This window comes from Lynx canadensis, chromosome E3, assembly GCF_007474595.2.
Source record: "Lynx canadensis isolate LIC74 chromosome E3, mLynCan4.pri.v2, whole genome shotgun sequence".
In the NCBI taxonomy this organism is placed as follows: domain Eukaryota; kingdom Metazoa; phylum Chordata; class Mammalia; order Carnivora; family Felidae; genus Lynx; species Lynx canadensis.
This window is the reverse complement of record NC_044318.1, coordinates 2,853,275-2,873,779: the sequence shown is the minus strand read 5'-3', so window position 1 is coordinate 2,873,779 and position 20,505 is coordinate 2,853,275. Positions and strand designations below refer to the sequence as shown.

The window sequence follows — 20,505 nt, the reverse complement described above, 5'->3', positions numbered from 1 at the left end:
GTGGAGGGCGCGGAGCAGATAAGGGAAACACCACTTGTCCAGAGGGGGCTTGTAGTCCAGTGAGGCCCACACTAGACAGTGAAAATAAAGGAACAAGATTAATCCCAGGTGCTAAGTGCAGGAAGACAACCACCTGGCTGAGGAACCAGAGAGAGCTCAGGTGTCCCCGGGTCCCCAAAACAGGGCACCGCGAGAGTGCCCGCGGGCTCTGAACGGCAGGTTCCTACGAGGAAAACGCCCTCCGGGCTGCGGCCGCCCAAGAGCACGGCCCAAAAAGACACCTTAGAGCAAATGCAGTCTTGACTTTGGAGGTCGAGTTGGGCTCAAGGCCAGTGGTGAGGTCACTTCCCTTCCCGGAAGCCCCTGCTTCGTGTTTGGGAAACCTGGGATAAAAGCCACCCGGCAGGATTCTTGGGAAGATCTTTGTTGGTGTTGATGGCGCCCTTTCTTCCCCCATCACGTGATCCTGTTGTGTTATTCTCAGCCCGGGACTGCTCGGCACACGGGCGTGTAAGCCCTCTGAAGTCAGGGCCGGTTCCTCCTGCCTACCCCAGCCCCTGCAACTGTGCCTGGCACAAAACTGGCCCTTGGCAAAGATTTGTGGCGTGAATGGAATGCCCAGCAAAGAGCCCCACGACACAATAGGCATTTTAAAATGGCAGCTCTGGGGACGCCTGAGTGGCTCAGTCTGTTAGGCTCAGGTCATGATCTCACGGTTGGTGAGTTCCAGCCCAGCGTCCAGCTCTCTGCTGTCAGTGCAGAGCCCTCTTCGGATCCTCTGTCCCCCCCTCCCCCTTTCTGCCCCTCCCCCGCTCGTGCTCTCTTTCTCTCTGTCTCAAAAATAAATAAACATTAAAAAAAAGTTTTAATAAAATAAAATGGCAGCTCTGGTCCCCTCAGAAAATACAGGGTGACAGACACCCCCAAGAAGAACAGGACAAGTCCTGATGAGGGGGGGTGAGTTCCTACCTGGAGGGGGAGTCAGACTCTCCTACTCAGTCCCAGGTTGGACTCTGGATTAGCCGCTAAATCCTCATTTCTCTGGCCCCTCCCTCTCCCCACCCCACTCCCAAACTGGGAGGTTAAGGGTTAACTCTAGGAAGCCCCCTCATTACCTGGATGGGACCAGAGCTGGGAACTTCCTGTTCAATTTTCCGGGAGCCCTTTCCCAGTCTGGCTGAGGCTGACTCTGGCCCTGGGGCCCTCAAAGAACCCTTAGCAACCCCCCCCCTGGAGTGGGGACCCCGAGTGGTGAGTTGCAAGCAAGCCTGGGGTAAAGGCTGCCAGGACAGACACAAGGGGTTCCTAGCAGCTTGGAGGGAAAAGAGGGACCCGGGCCTCAGCGAAGGGATGGGGGATTGGGAAACTGGAAAAGAAAAAAGTCTTGGAAGGATGTGGGTGGTCTATGCTGGGAGCCCAGTGCCAGCCAGCTCTGGGGCCATCGAGGAGGGTGGCGGGACTTCCTGTAACATGGGCTTGCTGTACCCACCGGGGAGGGGAAGGCAGGCAGGCTCCATGTGCCCCCAGGTGGACGGCCGGCCTCCTGGACTCAGCTCACCACCCGGAGGGGAGCCTGGCCAACAAAAAGTAGCCTGTGACTCTCCTGCCAGCTGTGTCCAGGGAGAAAGGGAAGGTCCCCGGCCAAGGATCCGGGCTCGGGGCTCTCCCGTTGTCTGGGTGGGTCCTGCGGCCGCACTGCCACCCCGGGCTGGTCCAGCCCTTGCCTCCCACCTCGCTGGGCTCCAGATTAAGCTGGTCGAATATCGGAGGGTAGCTGAAGAGCTCTCACCCCCCACAGATGTGCATATGAACAGAGCTTTTGTCCTGGAGACTGGGGGGTGGGAAGGAGAGGCTCTGCAGCCAAATTCCCTTAAATTCCTCCTCTTTCAAGCCTTACCACCTCACCTGAAGTTTCCGGGCACCCCTGCCTGTGTCTAGGCCTGAGGGCTAGAACTCAGAATCTCCTTATTTTTTCTGAATCGCGCCGTGATATTCTGGCTAAGACGAGGCAAATCGCACCGGGAGGGAGGGGAACTGGGTCCTTTTCTGTTTCCGAGCTTTTGCACCCTGGTCAAGATCAGTGTTCTCACCTTAAAGAAAATCTTGGCTCCCCCTGCTGTGACCTTGAGCAAGGCACCCGTCGGCTCCCAGTGTGGCCTCTGCGCTTGTCACATGGAGAAATTATAACCCACCCCGTGGGCTGGGGGTGGACGAAGCAAGCCTGAGTTGAGAGCCCCTCCAGATCAGCACTCAGTACCTGCCAGCTATTATCACGAGGCTGCTGGTCACACGCGATCGGTTCTATCCTTTCGCTCCTGCTGCCCAAAGAGTGAGACAAAAGCCCATTCTCTTCAACACTTATCAGAGACTTTTTCTGCACCAGTTTCGAGTGCTTTCCTCAGTAAGTACAGCTGCCAGGCGGCCATCCTCGTTGTGTTACTTCTACTAACAAACACGGAAGCCGCTTCAAGCACGAGGCGAACGGTTGTGCTCGAGACGCAGTTCCTACTCGCAGGCGGAGGGGAGAGAGACCCTCAGCCATGGGTTCGTGGCCCAGTGTGACCACGGACGGGTAGATGCAGGTTGCTGGTGTGTCGGGGGGGGGGGGTCCCTGAAGAGAGACGTCAAGGGGTGAGAGGCGCCCCGTGGGGTGAGATGCCAAAGTGCAGGAAAGGACGCCACCGCTGGGCGAGCGAAGGAGGGACGGGGAGGGGGGCTGGAGAGAGGCTGGGGCCACCATGGCTGCCCGGGGGCAGGTGGCCAGGATGTAACCCTGGGCCTTTGTTTCAGCATCCCCGGGCTCTCCCTCTCTGAGGTGGAAGCGCTGGGCCGGGTATAAAACCCGCTCTTCCTCTGTTCTGTCACACCGCGCCTCGCTCCCCCCACCAGAACAGGAGGTCCCTTCCGCCCTCAGCCCTGCAACAAGGAGGCTCCTCCACAAACTGTCCAAAGCTCTTGACGAGGCTGACTTCCCCCCGGCCGCGTTGCCAAGGCGGGCCCGTGACGGGAATGACTGTTAGCTGCGCTCACTTGTGGTTTTGCCCAGCAGTAACGAGAACAGCAGTTGGTAGCGTCCTAGCACCCACCGGGTGTGGTCTGTAGGTGGCGGGCACCTCTCTGCTGTCTCTAGGTGGTGGGGAGTGATGTCCCTCTGCCTGGGATGTCCCTGGCGTGGGGCTCGGGGAACAGGTTTGGGAGAAGCTCATCATCGGTAGCCCCGAGGCCAGAGAGCAGGGAGGGCAGGCGGATGTTGGAACTTGGGTTTTTGTGTCCGTAAAATAATTGCAGCCCAAATTAAGAGAGGAAAGTGCTTCAAAACTCTGGAGCCGAGGTGCTGGCCTGTGCCGAACGACGTAAGCCTTCCGGGTTGTGCTGAAGGACCGAACTGAGTCCCCTGGGGGTGAGGCTGAACTTGAGGCATCTCCCTTTTCGTAGATCTGGGTGACCCCAAAAGGAAAGAGTGGGTGGCCCTACAGAACCCTCTGGTCTGAGAGGAGAGATGGGCCCGTGGTCAGTCCTGTGGACCCAGTGCCCCCTGGTGGCCAGTTAGAGCCACTTTTTATTGCTATTTGGGGATGGATACCTTCCAGAAGGGTAGACCAAGGAAGAATCCAGAATTTAAAAAAAATAGGAACGAAAGAAATGATTGCCTCTCCTGCCCATCACCCAGCTCCCAAGGGTGTATCCACTAGAGGTCTCGGAGGTGGACAGGGCAGCTCTGATTGGCCTTGCAGACCTATCTGTCACCGATCTCTACGAGTTCTCTGCAGATCTCTGCAAGCCTTAGTCTCTCATCTGGAGACCCACGCCCCCATCTCACCTCTCTGGCTCATCCTGCCCTCGGTCTCTGGTGGAACCTGCGAGGGGAGGAGATTGGTACACCAAGTGGGTGCTCAGCCCTGCCCTGATCAGCTGGGTGGTCGTGGCCTTGACCGCTGAGAGCCACCCCCAGAGCCATAAAGTGAGAGTCAAGATGTCCGGTCAAGGAGAAATCCCACGCATGAATCCCTACTCCCCACCCAGCCCCCACCTTTTGTCTTTAAAATTGCCAAACTTCCGGAGACTTTGAGAGAGCAACGCAGTGGACATCAACACACCCATCTCCCAGATTCAAGAGTTCTTTTATTTTCCCCATTTGCCTTTACTATCCCTAAGTATGGCTGAACCCTCGGGCCCCCTTCCTTCCAAACTCTTCAACGTCTCCCAAAAATAGAGGCATTTCCCACAAACCACAAAACTGGAATCCTTTCTCAGAAATTAAGGGTCAGCTCCATTGCAATCTAGTGTCCCATCCATATTCCAATTTCCCCAGCTGACTCCAGAATATCTTTTAGAGCATCCCTACTTCCCCCTCCACCCATCCCCTCCCCTCTTTAAAAACATTGGGCTCCAGTCAAGGTTCCTTCTTTCGGCCATGGGGCTGTTAGTTTCCTCTAGAGCCATGCGCCCCCTACAGGTGCTTTTAAAGATAATGCTGAAGGACGGGGGCCAGTTTGCCAGAAATATTCTGCATTTGTAATTCGTTCCATTGTTTCCCTGAGGGATCATTTCACTTGTTCTTTTTTTTTCTTTTAATTGAATAAATCTGACGTGTAACATTGTGTCAGTGAAAGGCGTACAGCATGTTACTTCGATACGTCTGTATATTGTAATAGACTGCTGATGCAGTGATATTTATCGAATTACATAATTACCCCGCAGTAGTATTGTCTATATCCATTATACTGTGCATTAGATCTCTATGGGTTATTCACTATGAGTTACAAGTTTGTCCCCTTAAACAGCATCGCTCTCATCCACTGCACCCCCCCCACCGCCTCCCACTCACTCTTATCTGTGCGGTGCAAAGTGGGGTCTAAAGGCTGGATCGCGTTGCGATGGAACGTTTCTGCCAAGAACCCCTCTTTGGCGGTGCCCTGTCCTCCCTGGGGCCTCAGGAGGCGGGGAAACCAGGCGGTCCTGTCTCAGAGATGCCACTTTTGATCACTGGGGTGAAGTGACGTGAAATTCGAAATGCTGCAGGAAGGCGTGAAGACACGGAACCGTCAGTTTTCTCTGCCTTTTAGCGTTTGGGGCTGTCCTGCCGTCCGAGCCGTTGCCTAGGACCAGCGAGAGAAACATGATTCCTCCGGAGGCCACATCTTTAGGCATTTCTTAACACCGCAGGTGTGGGAGCAGAGCGGGAGAGACCTGACAGTGGGACCAGCTGCAGTGAGCCGTGCCCCGCCGCCGCCCCCCCCCCCGGCTGAAGGATGCTCGAAGAACCCGTCCCGGCCGCCCGAGAGCCCGAGCAGCTCGGAGCAGTCAAACTGGAGGAAGAGGAGGCCGTCGGTCAGGAGGACCTCAGGCACACTGAGGCCAGGCCCCGGCCCGAGGTGGCTCACCAGCTCTTCAGATGCTTCCAGTATCAGGAGGACATGGGGCCAAGGGCGTCCCTGAGCCGGCTCCGGGAGCTGTGCTGCCGCTGGCTGCGGCCGGCTCTGCACACCAAGGAGCAGATCCTGGAGCTGCTGGTGCTGGAGCAGTTCCTGAGCGTGCTGCCCCCGCACCTGCTGGCCCGGCTCCAGGGCCAGCAGCTCAGGGACGGCGAGGAGGTTGTGCTGCTGCTGGAGGGTGTCCAGAGGGAGTCCAGCGCCGTGGGGCCGCTGGTAAGGGGGAGGGGGGGCGGCCGGGCGGCAAGACAGGGACTCGGGCGCCCCGTGAAGGAATCACCCGACACCCCATTTTCCTCCCTCTGACAATTGCTTCTTAACCTCCTAAGTCCCGTGACCCTCCCCTTTCCGCGGCCCCCTTTCCCTTGGGAGTGAGAAGGACGCGCATCGTCCCTCTGCCCTGTTCGCCACCTGACACAGATGCATTTTGCACAGGATTTTAGTTTTAATGCTGGCAAGAATTGTCCCCGTGCAGACGTCACTTCGGAGGACCAGGGGGGCTCTTCCCAGGTCTCCAGCCACAGCCCCAAAAAGGAAGTGCCCTCAGAAGGACCCCCGGCCCCGGAGCCAGCCGTGGAGCCCCCAGCATCCCAGCCAGGGCCCTCCAAGCCTGCTGAGCTGGGGACCTGGAGACATCCCCCAAGTTCAAAGCAGCCACTGAGCCCAGGCCCCAAGAGGACATTCCAAGCCCTGCAAGAGTGTGGTGAGCAGCTGGTGCCCGGGCAGGTGGGAGCCAGGGGGCCTGGTACGTGAGGACGGGGTGAGACGAAGGCACCCCCCCCTTTGACAGGGATGGGAGAGCGCCGAGATGTCTCTCCCAGGGCCCTGACCACGGGTGCGCCCCCCGTACGGCGGGGGGAGGGTAAGTCGGCCCCCTAACGGCTCTCTCTTTCTCCCCCCGATGCTGCCAGCCCCCCAGGGCCCTGTCCTGTGGCTGGAGGAAAACTCCCGAGATCAGGAGCTTGCAGCTGTGCTGGTGAGCTGGCCCGGCCCCTCCCTCCAGACTGTCCTCGGCCCGGACGCTCTCTGCCCCCGCTGTTGTGGCAAATCCGTGTCTTCCTTAATTTGAACCCTCAGAGTCTTCCATCCCCCTCAGCTCACAGCCCCGTTCCTCTCTCACCAAGGGTCTGGCTCATCCTTTTGTTACAGGAGTCCCTGACCTTCGAGGATGTCCCAGCAAAGAAGGCGTGGCCTGTTCACCCTCTGGGTAAGCGGCCCTTCCTGCTGGGGACCACCGAAGGCTCTCTCCTTGTGTTTCCAGAGTGGTCTCTAAAGCTCCAGACCCTACCTGACTTTTTAGCCTCTTTGGCTAAAAATGGGCTATGTTAACATGAATTCCTGCCTTCCTTCCTTTCTTCCTTCCTCCGTTCGTTTACTTATTTTATACTTTTAAAAAAATGTTCATTTACTTCTGAGAGAGAGAGAAAAAGCAGGAGCGGGGGAGGAGCAGAGAGAGGGGGACAGAGGATCCGGACGTGGGGCTGAAACTCACAAATATGAGATCATGACCCGAGCTGAAGTCCGACGCTCAACCCACTGAGCCACCCAGGTGCCCCTTACTTACTTATTTTATTTAAAAAAATGTTTTTTTAATTTTTTAACACTTATTTATTTTTATTTATTTATTTTTAATTTTTTTTATCGTTTATTTATTTTTGAGACAGAGAGAGAGACAGAGCATGAACGGGGGAGGGGCAGAGAGAGAGGGAGACACAGAATCGGAAGCAGGCTCCAGGCTCTGAGCCGTCAGCCCAGAGCCCGACGCGGGGCTCGAACTCACGGACTGCGAGATCGTGAGATCGTGACCTGAGCTGAAGTCGGACTCTCAACCGACTGAGCCACCCAGGCGCCCCACTTATTTATTTTTGAGACAGAGAGAGAGCATGAACAGGGGAGGGTCAGAGAAAGAGGGAGACACAGAATCTGAAACAGGCTCCAGGCTCTGAGCTGTCAGCACAGAGCCCGATGTGGGGCTTGAACCCACGGACCGCGAGATCATGACCTGAGCTGAAGTCGGACGCTCAACCGACTGAGCCACCCAGGCGCCCCTAAAAATTTTTTTTAATGTTTATTTATTTTTGAGAGAGAGAGAGCGTGAATGCAGGAAGGGGCAGGAAGAGAGGGAGACACGGAATCCGAAGCAGGCTCCTGGCTCTGAGCCGGCAGCACAGAGCCGGACCCAGGGCTCAAACCCACGAATCGTGAGATCTTGCCCTGAGCCGAAGTCAGTCGCTTAACTGACTGAGCCACCCAGGCGCCCCTCTTTTACTTATTTTAGAGGCTTACTGTGTTTGATGTAATCATCAATCCCGTTAACTTTGAGCTTTTAAAATGGGTGGTCATGGGAGTGCTTGCTAAGGGGTTTGGGGTTTACATCCAGGGGAAGGACAGAGTTCTGACACTAGATAGACAGTGGTGACAGTTGTACAACACTGGGAATGTACCTGATGGACCTGAACTGTGCACTTTAAAATGGTTACTACGGTAAATTCTATGGTTTTTACCGTCACCTTCTGCCCCCCCCCCTCCGCCCTCCTCCCGGATTTCGGGATCCTGGGTTTCTTTCTGCTTTGAGGCAATGAGGCCCTGGCAATTCCTGGGGGCCTCTAAGAATAGGCCTGCCCACATACCCCCCCTTTTCCTGCTTCTTCCTCAGGACCCGGAAGCAGAACCCCAGATGAGGAGTTCAAAGAGGAGCCCAAGGCGGTCACCTGGCCTGCGGCCCTCTCAACAGAGCCTCAGGCAGACCGTCCTGCGGCGGCGGAAGAGCCCCAGGTCCAGGTGCTGGGGCCTGGCCCCGAAGTGAGTGGCACCGGCGGAGGAGGGTCCCCTCCCAGCAGGAGTGACATCCTGGAGGTCAAAGTGGCCGACGGGCCTCCCAGGTCGGAGGCAGAGATGGAATTCATCTGCACCGACTGCGGGGTGACTTTCCGACAGCTGGCCCGCCTGGAGGCGCACCAGCTGCGGAGTCACCCGGGCGCCCGGTCCTTTCCGTGCGAGCGCTGCGGGAAGAGCTTCGGCCGCAGCTCCATCCTCAAGCTGCACATGCGCACGCACACGGACGAGCGGCCACACGCCTGCCACCTGTGCGGCCACCGCTTCCGCCAGAGCTCCCACCTGAACAAGCACCTTCAGACGCACTCCTCCGAGCCCGCCTTCCTGTGTGCCGAGTGCGGCCAGGGCTTCCAGCGGCGCGCCAGCCTCATGCAGCACCTGCTGGCGCACGCCGAGGGCCAGCAGTCGCCGCGCGCCCCCGAGGCCAAGCCCGAAGCGCGCGAGCTGGCCGTTGTCCTGTGCTCTCACTGCGGCCAGACCTTCCAGCGCCGCTCCAGCCTCAAGCGCCACCTGCGGATCCACGCCAAGGACAAGGGCCACCAGTGCTCGGAGTGCTCGGGCAGCCTGCGCTCGGGCCCGGAGCGCAGGCCGTACGTGTGCAACGACTGTGGCAAGGCGTTCCGGCGCAGCGAGCACCTGGGGGCCCACCGGCGCGTGCACACGGGCGAGCGGCCCTTCTCGTGCCAGGTGTGCGGCCGCAGCTTCAGCCAGAGCTCCCAGCTGGTGTGCCACCAGCGGGTGCACACGGGCGAGAAGCCCTACAGCTGCCCGCACTGCGGGAAGCGCTTCGTGCGGCGGGCGGGGCTCGCCCGCCACCTCCTGACGCACGGCGGCCCGAGGCCCCACCACTGCACCCAGTGCGGCAAGACCTTCAGCCAGACGCAGGACCTCGCCCGCCACCGGCGCAGCCACACGGGCGAGAAGCCGTGCCGCTGCAGCGAGTGCGGCGAGGGCTTCAGCCAGAGCGCCCACCTGGCGCGCCACCAGCGCATCCACACCGGGGAGAAGCCCCACGCCTGCGACACCTGCGGCTACCGCTTCCGCAACAGCTCCAACCTGGCCCGCCACCGCCGCAGCCACACCGGCGAGCGGCCCTACGGCTGCCAAACCTGCGGCCGGAGCTTCCGGCGCAACGCCCACCTGCAGCGGCACCTGGCCACCCACGCGGGCGCGGGGACCGAGGCGGCGTCCAGGCCGGCCGAGCCCCCGCAGGAGTGCCGGGAGTGCGGCAAGAGCTTCAGCCGCAGCTGTAATCTGCTGCGCCACATGCTGGTGCACACGGGGGCCAGGCCCTTCTCGTGCGCGCAGTGCGGCCGCAGCTTCAGCCGCAACTCGCACCTGCTGCGCCACCTGCGAACCCACGCCCGCGAGACCCTGTACTAGCCTCGCGCAGGTTCCGCCGGGCCCCGCCCCGCACGCGCGCGCGCGCCTCTGCGTCGCCCGTGTCCTGGGCAACCGAGGCCTGCGGTGGGCGTCCCTGGCCTGGCCCCGCCCCGCCCCGCCCCGCCCCGGCCTCCCTCTGGCTCCGCCAGACCTGTGTGTTAGTTTTCCCCTACCCCGGAGGCAGATCTCCCTGGCTTCAGGGTTGTATTTCAAAATCCTAAAGTAAAACAGCTTTCCTGAAAATGACTCTGCTTTATTTTTTTGTGAGGTCCACCAAAACGCTGTTACCCTCCTACTGTGACAGTGACGCCTTTTTCCCTTCCCTTCCCTTCCCCAGCACCTTCCATAGCAGGCTAGAGGGGAGCAGGCCCAAGGACTGGCCTCCTCCCCCACCCGCAACACACACACCCCGAAAGGGCCAGGGTTGGGGGGGGCGACAGAGGGGTGCCATCTGTCCCAGTCAGCTGTGAGGAAGGCCAGGGAATCTCACCCGGAATTCTTCCTTCTCTGGAGTCTGCCCCTAACCTGTGCTGTCCAGTACCCTCTAGCTGTATGCGGCCGTTTAAATTAATTAAAATGGTGGGACGCGTGGGTGGCTCAGTCATTTGGGCGTCGGACTTCAGCTCAGGTCATGATTTACAGGTTGGTGAATCCAGCCCTGCGTCACGCTCTGCGCTGACAGCCCAAAGCCTGCCTGGGATTCTCCTCTCTGTCCCTCCCCTGAATTCTGTCTCTCAAAATAAATAAATAAAAACCTGAAAAAAAATAATTACTTTAATAACGGAATATAACTTAAAATCCCAGATTCTGGGTCATTCCAGGAAACAGCAGATGAAACGAAACCTGCCTGATGGCCAAGACAGGTTGCGGGCTGGGGACCCCCTAACGACCCATAATCCTGCAAACCCGAAGGTGGTTTGGCAGAGTGCCCACCTTCTCCGACCTCTCAGGCAATCTTGGCAATCCGGTAGACAGATTTCGTTTTCTCCCAGTCTAGTGGACAGATTTTTAAAATCATGTGACTTGTGGTAATACTGCAAAAAAGAAAACAGCCCACCCCAGCTGTAGGGCGTGTGCACACACACTTCCTGCTCTAGTCGGTGGCTTGTCACCTACAAGCTTTCGGGTTGTCTTTGTCCCTCCACCAGCCTGACACACGACTGCTCTTTGGCAAATGCTTGTGGACATACAGTGAACTTGTCAGCCCGCGGCCAAGGGACTTGGGAAAGATCTGTCCCCAGATCTAGAGGAGGTCCATGTTTTGGGGGGTTGGGAGGAAGATGAGGTGGGGTACAGAGAGTCACCAGATGTCCCAGAACAAATTAGAGCCTTGGAAGACCCCCCGAGGAGAAATTTTCAAGAAGGAAGCTTTCTTGATCAACTAAATGAGTAAGGAAGTTGGGAGAACCCATAGCATTTGAAGGCTTTATTTCTTGAGCACCTACTATGTACCAGGGAACGTGCCGGGCTATTGAGGAGAACAAGGCCTGAAATAGAAGAGGGAGATCACCTCAGAAGAACCGGGGGGAGGGCACCCTCATCGGAGGGAACAGCAGGTGCAAAGTCCCTGAGAATACTGTCCCTGAGGGAGATCTGTAGGAACCTGATGACACAGACACAGCCTCAGAGGCTGACCTGACACCCAGGTCAGAGTGTATTTACGATGGGAAGATGGGAGGGTGTTAATCAGGCAGTTACTTCATTTTGCCATGACATTGATTTGGCCTCGGCACTGGAAAGATTTGGCTTGAAAGAGGCAAGACCGAGGCGACCAACTAGGTTTGGGATGACGGTGACCTTGATGGGGCCGTGGGGTCATGAAAGCCCCTGATGGCTTCAACACGGTAGGCAGGTTTTCTCAACTTCTCACCGGAGTCAAGCGCAAAGGCACAAGGAGAAGTAAGAGAGAGTCTGACCACAGGGTCACGTGAAAATGCGGGTCAGGGGTCTAAAAGAAACTGAATGTTGACTGGCCATGGGAGGAGAGGACACGACGTCCAGGGGGAAGCGAGAGCTAGGTCAGGCCCTGGCGGGGGACGGCCCCTTGGAGCTGGGGACTCAGGCCTGAGATGGGCCTTCCAGTGTAAAAGGCTCTCAGAGGGATCCCCTGGGAATGAAACAGGATGTGGGCCAGCACAGGGCTCCCCAAAGTCCACTCCCTCACCGGGCAGGGGCAATGAGCAAGCAGGGCCCCTCAGGATGACCAGGGCCACCATCAGGGTCTGTCTAGCTTAGCCTTTGCCCACTCCTGGTGGACTCACAGCTGTTCCCCAGGGAGGTGATTTTTCTAAGAATTAAGAGTTCATTCGTATGATCCAAAAGGGTCTTTAAGAAACTGGCAGATGGGAGGGGGGGGGCACCTGGGTGGCTCAGTCAGCTGGGCAACCGACTTTGGCTCAGGTCATGCTGTCCCAGTTCGTGGGATGGAACCCTGAGGCCAGTGTCGGGCTCTGTGCTGATGGCTCGGAGCCTGGCGCCTGCTGCGCATTCTGTGTCTCCCTCTCTCTGCCCCTCCCCTGCGCGCGCTCGCGCGCACTCTCTCTCTCTCTCTCTCTCTCTCTAAATAAACATTAAAAAAAGAAAAAAGAAAAAACAAAGAAAACGCCACAGGAGTGAGTGATAGAAATGCCCCCAGCTGTGAGGCCTCCCGGCTCCCAGTCACCTCCCCACATCCCTCTCACCCCTAGGCACACCTCCCTGGTCTGGAGCCTCTCCTTTGCTGGCGTGTTTTCCCGCACCCCACCCTCACCCCACCCCACCTGTCCCCTTTCCTGCTCTGTCCTCAGGTCAGGGCCCCGGAAACCGCCCCCCCCCAGCTCTATCTCGGCAGCTGCTGTTTACGGCTAGACACCCCAATGCAAAAATCTGTGTGCAGCTGCGGGAAGCAGGATGTCAGTGGGGGAGGGGGGAGCTTCACGGAAGTGGCCTCAAAAATGGTGAGCTGGGCCGACCCCCTCCCTGCCCTGGCCTTGCTCCTGGCTCCCCTCCCCCCACCCCCTCCCCAGTTTCTGCATTTGCAGGCCCCCGGGAGGCCTGAGCCAGAGATCTGAGTCCCGTCCCGCCCCAGGCTGCCCTTCTCTCTGGTCCAGGTAGGGGTGAACCCTCCTCCCCCTCCCTACTCCTCCCTCCCCCGCCTCTGCCCCAACCTCAAAGCCAAGGAGTTTCCATGGCCTGGTGAAGGATGAAGACCCAGGTCAGAAGAACAAGCCAAGGGGCAAATGTGCCTCAGGCCTGAGCTCCCTGCAACGCGCAGGCCAGGAAACTTCCAGCCCTTTCCACAGGCCAGGTGTCACCCGTGTCCATGTACAGATTATAGAGGTCAGGTGGAACCCCCCCCTCCCTGGGGTCCTGCCCCCTCCCCAGCCACTGGGGGCTCCTGCCTCCCGTCCAACAGGCACTCAGTTTAATTCAACCAACTTTTTTTTTTTTTTAACGTTTATTTATTTTTTGAGAGACAGAGACAGAGCAGGAGCTGGGGAGGGGACAGAGAGAGGCGGGGAGTCACAGATTCCGAAGCAGGCTCCAGGCTCCGAGCTGTCAGCACAGAGCCGGACGCGGGGCTCGGGGCTCGGGGCTCATGCCCATGAACCGTGAGATCCTGACCTGAGCGGAAGGCGGACGCTCAACCGACTGAGCCCCCGGGGGGCCCGCAGCCAACTCTTACTAGGACGCCACAGCCAGAGCGACGGGCCGGACCCGGACAAGGAAAGCGGCCGGGGAGGGCTGGGCTAGGCCTGGACGGCGCTCCTGAACACCTGAGCCACTGAGGTGCAGAAACTGTTAAAGGCGCTGCAGATGGCCTCCACCGCGTTGCAGAAGGCCTGAAAGCCGGCGGCCACCTTCTCCCTCAGCCACGCCAGTGCGGCCTGCCACTTGAGCTGCAGTTGGTAGAGCAGCCTTCGGAACGACCTCAGGGCTCGGTCACAAAAGCTCTCCTCCGTCTTCCGGACCCCGGGGTGCTCCTTCTCTTCCAGCTCGAGGACGGAGGACCTCAAGACTCTGGAACGTAGCTCCTGCCGCACTTCAGGAAGTAACGGACTGGACTCCTGCGAGGGTGGGGGTGCCGTTCGGGTCGGGGTCCCACCTGGAGGACGCGGCCCAGGTCCTGGCCCCGGCGGAGGCCTCCCCACCCGTGTGAGAGTCTGGGAGCCAGAAGCCCGGCTCTCCCGCCGACAGCTCCACACTCGAGAAGACTCCATCCAGGGGCTCGGCCCCTCCGTGCCTCCCCACCCGCAGGGAGCAGCGTGGTGCTCGAGGACGGGCGTCTGAGCCCGGCACCGGCCCCGCGCGGCCCCTCATACGCGGAGGCACCCCTCCACCCTCAGCTTGGCCGGGGGGCGGGGGGCACTGTGCACACACGTGACCAAGTCAAGACAGAACAGGGGGGGAAGGAAAAGCAAGCAGGGCTGCGATGGGCGTCTCACACTCACCTCGTCGTTGTTCTGATGATGGTGAAGGTCCACGGCTTCCAGCATGATCTCGTTGAAGCCATCCTGGGGAGAGGGGACGGTTCGGAGCTCCAGATCTGCTCCTGTCTGTGGCCTCCATGCGTCCACGGGAGTGTCAAGGGAGCCAGGAGCCCGGACCCGATAACGATAACCTGGCTGTAGCCCTGGGGACCGAGCTTTGGTAGGGGCGGGGGGGGGGCGGGGGGGGGGACTCACCTCCACCTCTCCCAGCCTGAGCCTCTGTTGCTGCGGGGGGGGGGGGGGATGTCACTTGGCTTAAAATCCTCCCAGCCTCTCCCGCCCGCAGTCTTCTCCCCCAAGTCCCCACCTGTTCTCTGCTCCCCAGGCCCCCATCACTGGGTCCAGCCCAGGGGCCTGGGGACCAGGTATCCGGCATCCCTGCTCTGTCGTCAATATGCGCAGTGACTTGATCACCTTCCTAAGCCTCCCTGGGCCTCTGCATTTCTCCCCTGTGCCCTCACCTGCACACGGGTGTGAACTAGGACAGTGTGCCAGGAGGTGCCCAGGTGTAAGGAGTGAGCAGACCCGAGGTAGCATCTCCATCACCCTCACCGTCATCGTGGTCATTGTGAAACCACCCACCTGACCCCAACTGTAGAGCGCGTGGGAGTGGGGGGCGCGGCGACCCACCGGTGCTCCTCGGGATTGGTGTTGGGTCCTGTCACAGAAGATGTCCACCAGCTGGTGCTGCGCAGAGGGGAGAGGCGGAAGTGAGAGAGAGGCCTCGTCGTTCCCCCTCAGGGGCCCCTGGCTGGCCCAGAACGTTCTCAGCTCCACACAGCAGGACCCAGGTCCCCCTTTCTCCCCCGGACACACACTGGGAAGAGCTTCTTACCATTTGGTGCCTCATAAACTCAATAGGATTTCTGCCCACCTGTGGGGGTGACAGTGATACTCAGACACGTGTGACCTTGCCGCCCCCCACACTTGCTGTACACACACACACACGCGCGCGCGCGCGCGCGCACCCTGACCACACGCATGGGTGAGCATTGCCCCAGAGTGCTCCGGATCCACTGTGTTACCAAATACCTGTCCCTCTCCGTCCCGGGCCGACGGGCTGGCGGGGGCGGTGCTCTCGAAGGCGGTCACAGGTACGCAGCTCTTGACAGCTGGCTCTGCAGACCCACCTCCCCTGCCCGGACCCTCGGCTTGCCCCACAGAAGCGCAGGGCAGCCCGGACACGGCATCACGGGTCTCCACCAAACCTGGTGCCGGCTCCCTGGTCACTGGGCAGTCCCCGCCACACGCGGAACGTCCACGGCTCTGGGCAAATATCTGCGGTGAGGCACCTGTCTCCACGTTTCTCGAGTCCCTGATGGCACCAGCCCGTCACCCCAATCGGGGGCGCTGGCCGCAGGGAACAATTTGCTCTCCAACTCGGGCTCCCAAACTGGGCGTGGCCACCGAGCCTGGGGTCATTCCAGAGTCCACTGTGACAAATCCCGCAGGGCCCTGCAGCCTGTGGCCAACCTCACAACGGGGGTGGGGGAGGTGACCGGACACCCCAAAAGGGAGGCACAGACACCAAGGTCCTGGGCGGCAGGCCCAGGCAGGGAGGAATTTTTAAACTTGGCAGGAAAGCACGACCTCCCCGCCCCCAGGTTTCCGGGGTATCGGGACCGGGTCTACCCGGGATCGGCGCCTCTGGCCGTATAGACCCTCCATGCCCCAGCTGCGCCACCAACGCATCGGGTCCAGCTCCTGGAGCCACCCCCTTGCCCTCATACACAGCGTTCCTCGGTATCCTTAGCAGACACACACGCAGACCCTCTCCCCGTAGTTTGCCCCCAGACCGGAAATCTGGCCCCACAATCGGGACCCACTCTATAAAGTGAATGACTCACAGCAAAATGAAACGGTGAGGCTGTCTGTCAATAATTATTCAGAATTTCAGGCAGTGAGAGAGCATTCAACAAAGTAAGCCGGGGGTGGTTATGAGCCTGGGGCCCTGTGGAGTGCACGGGTCACATGCCTCTGACCCCCTGCTTCCCCAGTGGACTCCCCCATTGGCCTAGGAGAATGGGACAGAGCCAGGTGCACGTGGAGAGATCAGGGGGTCTGGGGGCCAGCGCGAGCGGGAGAGGGGGACGCACAGCGGGGAAGTGGAATCTGGGCCCCCCCCCCACCCCTCCAATTGCTCTCACTCACCTTGGAGGACCACATGGTGGCTCAGGGCTCTGGGGGCTGTGGCCTGGCGGGGAGGAACAGGTGTGAGTTAGAGGGTTCAGGGAAGCGGCCTCCCCGCCAGCCCACCCCCCACTGGAAGTCGCTTTGGCTGCAGCCTCCCCCCCAGGCTGCCAGGTCACCTCACAGATTCTCCCGGCCTATGCTTCTGCTCCAAAGAGAGCCTCTGATTTAAGAGGGAGGAGGGAGGAGGGAGGAGGGAGAGGCTGGGGGTGGGTGGAGCCTGGCTTGGAGGCAGGATGTGAGGCTGTGTGTGTGTGTGTGTGTGTGTTTGTGTGTACGCACGTGTGTGGCACACGGAGACAGAAGCAAGGACAGGGAGACCGCCTGGGCGGGTGTGGGCAGGGCCTCTGGCTGTGCCCCCTCCACTCTCTGAGCTGGGGTGGGGAACTTCAGAGCCCAGGAACCAGCCTCTTTCTCAACCTTACCGGCCCGAGACAGGGAAAGACAGAGGAAAAGTCCAGACTGGTGAAAGCAGATCGGGGCACTCCCAGGTTCTGGAAAATGAACTCATCCTGTTGAAGGTCAAGTAAGCTACTGGGGAATGCTGACTAGGTCGCTTGGAACGGAGCATACCCCGGCTCCAAAGTCCAGAGAATGTTCCAAGCACCTCCAGGCCCAAGGCAGAGCAGGGCTGGCCAGATCCCTAAGGTGGGCCCACCGGGAGGGGTGGGGAGGGGAGCTGAGCAGACTGCCCCATGGGCCCCTGCAGGGGAGGCTGGAGGTGATGGCTGTCTGCCACGGGACAGGGTGAAGCCCTCAGGAGGAGCTGAGGGCCTAGGGTCAGCAGGCCAGACTATCCTGAGCCCTCCCGGGGCCGAGGGGCACCATGTCCCGGCCGGCCCTGTGCAGTTCTGGGGTCACCCCCAGTTCGGCTCGCCCTACTCTGGCCCAGAGTCCCCCCGCCTCACCACAGCCGTGTCTACCCTCCACACTGGGGCTGCCCGGTGCCTGGGGCCGCGAAACCGATCGAGGCCTCGGCAGGGTGGTCAGGGTGGCGGCTTCGAGGGCCGTGGGGGAAGGGTCTCTTCCAGCCTCTCTCCCAGGCCTGTGGATGGCCTCTTCGTGCTCATGTCATTCTCCTGGCACGCGCGTCTGTCCGCTAACTTCCCATTTTTATAGGGACACCAGTCTCACCGGATTAGGGCCCATCCAATGACCTCATTACCTTGATTCTCTCTACAAAGATCCTATCTCCAAATAAGGTCACCGTCTGAGGTCCTGGGGATTAGGACTTGAACACGAGGACCTGGGCTCCCGAGGGGCCCCCGGAAGGACAGAACTGTAAAGCAGATTTCCTTGGCGCAAGCCTCACTTGCATTGACTAGACCCCAGCAGGCGTCTCCTGGCCCCTTAGGAGCCCATCAACGGTCTGAAACGCCCCGTGCACACCTCGGAGTCCAGATCCTTCCCTGAGCCGTCTTTGAATTCCAGGCGGGGACAGAAAAGGTGGCGGCTGCAGGTAACGGTCCTGGGCTTCTTTCTCGGGAAGCACGGCCCCCTGACCCCACGAGACGCTTGGCCCCTCCGTGACGGTCTCGCAGATCACCGTCAGCAAGCATTTTGCGTCTCGGCAGGCTGCACCGTTTTCTATACAGCTTTGGCGAGAAACAACCCACACGCAACTCCCCCAGTGAAGCGTATAATTCAACGCACAGAACCGTGCACCCGTCACAGCCAATTTCAGAACATTTTCGTCGCCTCAGAAAGGCGAGCCAGCGCCCCGCCCAGATCCCAAAGCCCCGCCCAGACAGCCACGCATCTGCTCTCTGTCTCTGGAGTTCCCTGGTCTGGATGTTTCTTATACACGGAATCACATAGAGACGGTCACGCTGCGTGACCTTTAGTGGCCGCCTTTTGCACTTAGCACGGATGTCTGGTTTTAGGTCTCTTGGGTTCACAGCTAGGAGGGGAATTGTTGGCTCCTATGGTAACTGACTAGGTTTTCCACTTTTTGAGGAACCGCCAGACGAGTTTCCAAAGTTACTGCGCCCTTTTCTGTCCCCAGAAGCAGCGCGTGATGGTCCGTTTCTCCACATCCTCGCCCACGCCGACTATGATGTTTTTTATTCTAGCCGCCCTGGCGGGTGTGAAACAGTATCCCTGTGTGGTTTTGATTTTCATTCCCCTCATGACCAGCGACGTCGAGCATCTTTCCGTGGGCTTGTCGGCCACTTGGAGGGATGTGCATTCTGACCCTTTGCCCGTTTTTAAATTGGGTCATTTACCTTCTGCTTATTAAGCTGTCAGAGTATTTTATATATTCTGGATACGAGCCTCTCATCAGATATGTCCTTTGCAAATACTTTCTCCCGTTTTGTGGGTGGTCTTTTCATTTTTTTAATGGTGTCCTTTGAAGCACAAATATTTTACAGTTTGATTATGGGACCATTTTTTTTTTATTTTTTTTATTTTTTTTTTAATTTTTTTTTCAACGTTTTTTATTTATTTTTGGGACAGAGAGAGACAGAGCATGAACGGGGGAGGGGCCGAGAGAGACAGGGAGACACAGAATCGGAAACAGGCTCCAGGCTCTGAGCCATCAGCCCAGAGCCTGACGCGGGGCTCGAACCCACGGACCGCGAGATCGTGACCTGGCTGAAGTCGGACGCTTAACCGACTGCGCCACCCAGGCGCCCCGATTATGGGACCATTTTAACGATAAAAGTGATCAATTTGACCTGGCATTTTTCTGTAGTATACTTAAGAATATGTGTGTGTGTATATATATATATATATATATATATATATATATATATATATATTTCTTTCCCCCTAAGATTTACTTCTAAGTAATATCTACACTCATTGTGGGGCTGGAACTCACAACCCTGACATCAGGACCCTCAGGCTCCACCAACGGAACCAGCCGGGTGCCGCAGACAAAGTGTTTTATTTTTTTTTTTAATTTTTTTTTCAACGTTTATTTATTTTTGGGACAGAGAGAGACAGAGCATGAACGGGGGAGGGGCAGAGAGAGAGGGAGACACAGAATCGGAAACAGGCTCCAGGCTCTGAGCCATCAGCCCAGAGCCTGATGTGGGGCTCAAACTCACGGACCGCGAGATCGTGACCTGGCTGAAGTCGGACGCTTAACCGACTGCGCCACCCAGGCGCCCCAAAGTGTTTTGTTTTAAAGTAGGCTCCGTGACCAAGGTGGGGCTCAAACCCAAACCCACAACCCTGAGATCAAGAGCCACATGCTGTTCTGACTGAGCCAGCCAGGCACCCTTAATATATATTTAAAGGCTGGAGAAGAAGTCTCCGTGTAGCACTAAAAGAAGCCCCAGATTTCACATTGGATGGCCCTCCTCTGAGGTCCCCTAGCCGACTTTTGAGTTTCTCTCTGTTCCCTCCTCCCACTCATTCTCTTTCCGTCTGTCACCCCACTGCCTGTCAACTCTGAATCCCAAGTTCTTCTACAGGACAGAGCAATTCAGGTCTGTCAAGCTCCTGCCACCAAACTCACCCCGGATCCATCTGTGCTCGGGAGAAATGAAGGGCTTTCTCTCCGGTCACTTTCATTGTCCTCCTGTGTGGGGCTCATAAGCTTTTAAAATATAAGTTTCCTCCTCCGTATATTTTGAAAGGATCCTGACAGAGGCCCGGGTTTCGGGTTTTCTGGTGGCTTGGAATGCTCAGGTCACGGGTTGGCTGAAGACACCTGGCTGTTGCCCTCCGACTGGTCAGCTTGTCCTGACCGAGGGCCCTGCACGCTGGGACAGCAGCCCGCAGCCTCAGCCCCAGGCAGCACTGTGGGTGGATGGCAACCCAGGAAGTGGCCCCTAAGCGGCTCCACCCAAAGGGGATAGATCCTACTCGAGCAAGGCCATCAACCTGATTCTGCAGAGAATGTGCTCAGGTTGGTCCCTGGGAGGGAGAACACTTCAGAGACACAGAAAAACCACAAGACAGAGATGACAGCTGTTGTCCCGGCCCCCTCGCCCATCAGGGCTGCTCCCCCAAGCTCACTCGAGTGCAGACTCCTGGCCCCAGCCCCCAAGTGATTCAGGGTGAGGGCATGGGATCCGCATTTTTAAGTTCCCTAGGTGATTCTGATGTGGAAGATTCCAGAAGTGCAGTTCCAGAGGCACTGATGTAGGGCCTGAATTCGGGGAGGAGTGGGAGGTGAATGAGGTGGCCCTCCCACTCATCACCCAGGGGTGCTGAGGAAGCAGTGACCCCTGGATGGAGAGGGA

General features: G+C 58.5%; 2 protein-coding genes and 1 long non-coding RNA gene across 4 annotated transcripts; 2 read left to right on the top strand and 1 right to left on the bottom strand.

The window, feature by feature from the left end:
• Positions 1 to 5,108: 5,108 nt before the first annotated feature.
• Positions 5,109 to 9,722, top strand: ZSCAN10 (zinc finger and SCAN domain containing 10). The gene is made up of 5 exons (XM_032591593.1): positions 5,109 to 5,648; positions 5,868 to 6,135; positions 6,344 to 6,408; positions 6,582 to 6,639; positions 8,089 to 9,722. Exons 1-5 carry the CDS (start codon positions 5,253 to 5,255, stop codon positions 9,648 to 9,650), a joined length of 2,349 nt encoding a protein of 782 aa, XP_032447484.1. The 5' UTR covers positions 5,109 to 5,252; the 3' UTR covers positions 9,651 to 9,722.
• A 3,493-nt stretch (positions 9,723 to 13,215) lies between these two features.
• Positions 13,216 to 19,864, bottom strand: IL32 (interleukin 32). 2 transcript variants are annotated; one of them, XM_030300210.1, is made up of 8 exons: positions 19,776 to 19,864; positions 16,271 to 16,313; positions 15,152 to 15,385; positions 14,955 to 14,993; positions 14,750 to 14,806; positions 14,315 to 14,344; positions 14,081 to 14,143; positions 13,216 to 13,696 (listed from the first exon to the last, which is right to left on the bottom strand). In XM_030300210.1, the coding sequence occupies exons 2-8, from the start codon at positions 16,283 to 16,285 to the stop codon at positions 13,379 to 13,381; spliced, it is 756 nt and encodes a 251-aa protein (XP_030156070.1). In that variant the 5' UTR covers positions 16,286 to 16,313; positions 19,776 to 19,864; the 3' UTR covers positions 13,216 to 13,378. The 2 variants fall into 2 exon arrangements, with proteins under 2 accessions (XP_030156070.1, XP_030156071.1); XM_030300211.1 differs by lacking the exon at positions 19,776 to 19,864 and adding an exon at positions 16,429 to 16,714.
• LOC115503810 lies at positions 19,085 to 20,425 on the top strand. Its single transcript, XR_003965514.1, has 2 exons — positions 19,085 to 19,179; positions 19,532 to 20,425. It is a non-coding gene; the product is annotated as an uncharacterized LOC115503810 (long non-coding RNA).
• Positions 20,426 to 20,505: the final 80 nt, after the last annotated feature.

Coding starts and splice junctions, on each gene's coding strand:
- ZSCAN10 (XM_032591593.1), top strand. CDS start 5,253: ATGCTCGAAGAACCCGTCCCGGCCGCCCGAGAGCCCGAGCAGCTCGGA. Junction 5,649..5,867: donor CCAGCGCCGTGGGGCCGCTG/GTAAGGGGGAGG, acceptor CATTTTGCACAG/GATTTTAGTTTTAATGCTGG. Junction 6,136..6,343: donor CCAAGCCCTGCAAGAGTGTG/GTGAGCAGCTGG, acceptor CGATGCTGCCAG/CCCCCCAGGGCCCTGTCCTG.
- IL32 (XM_030300210.1), bottom strand. Junction 14,807..14,954: donor AGTTTATGAGGCACCAAATG/GTAAGAAGCTCT, acceptor CCCTCTGCGCAG/CACCAGCTGGTGGACATCTT. Junction 14,144..14,314: donor TCAGGCTGGGAGAGGTGGAG/GTGAGTCCCCCC, acceptor CCCTCTCCCCAG/GATGGCTTCAACGAGATCAT.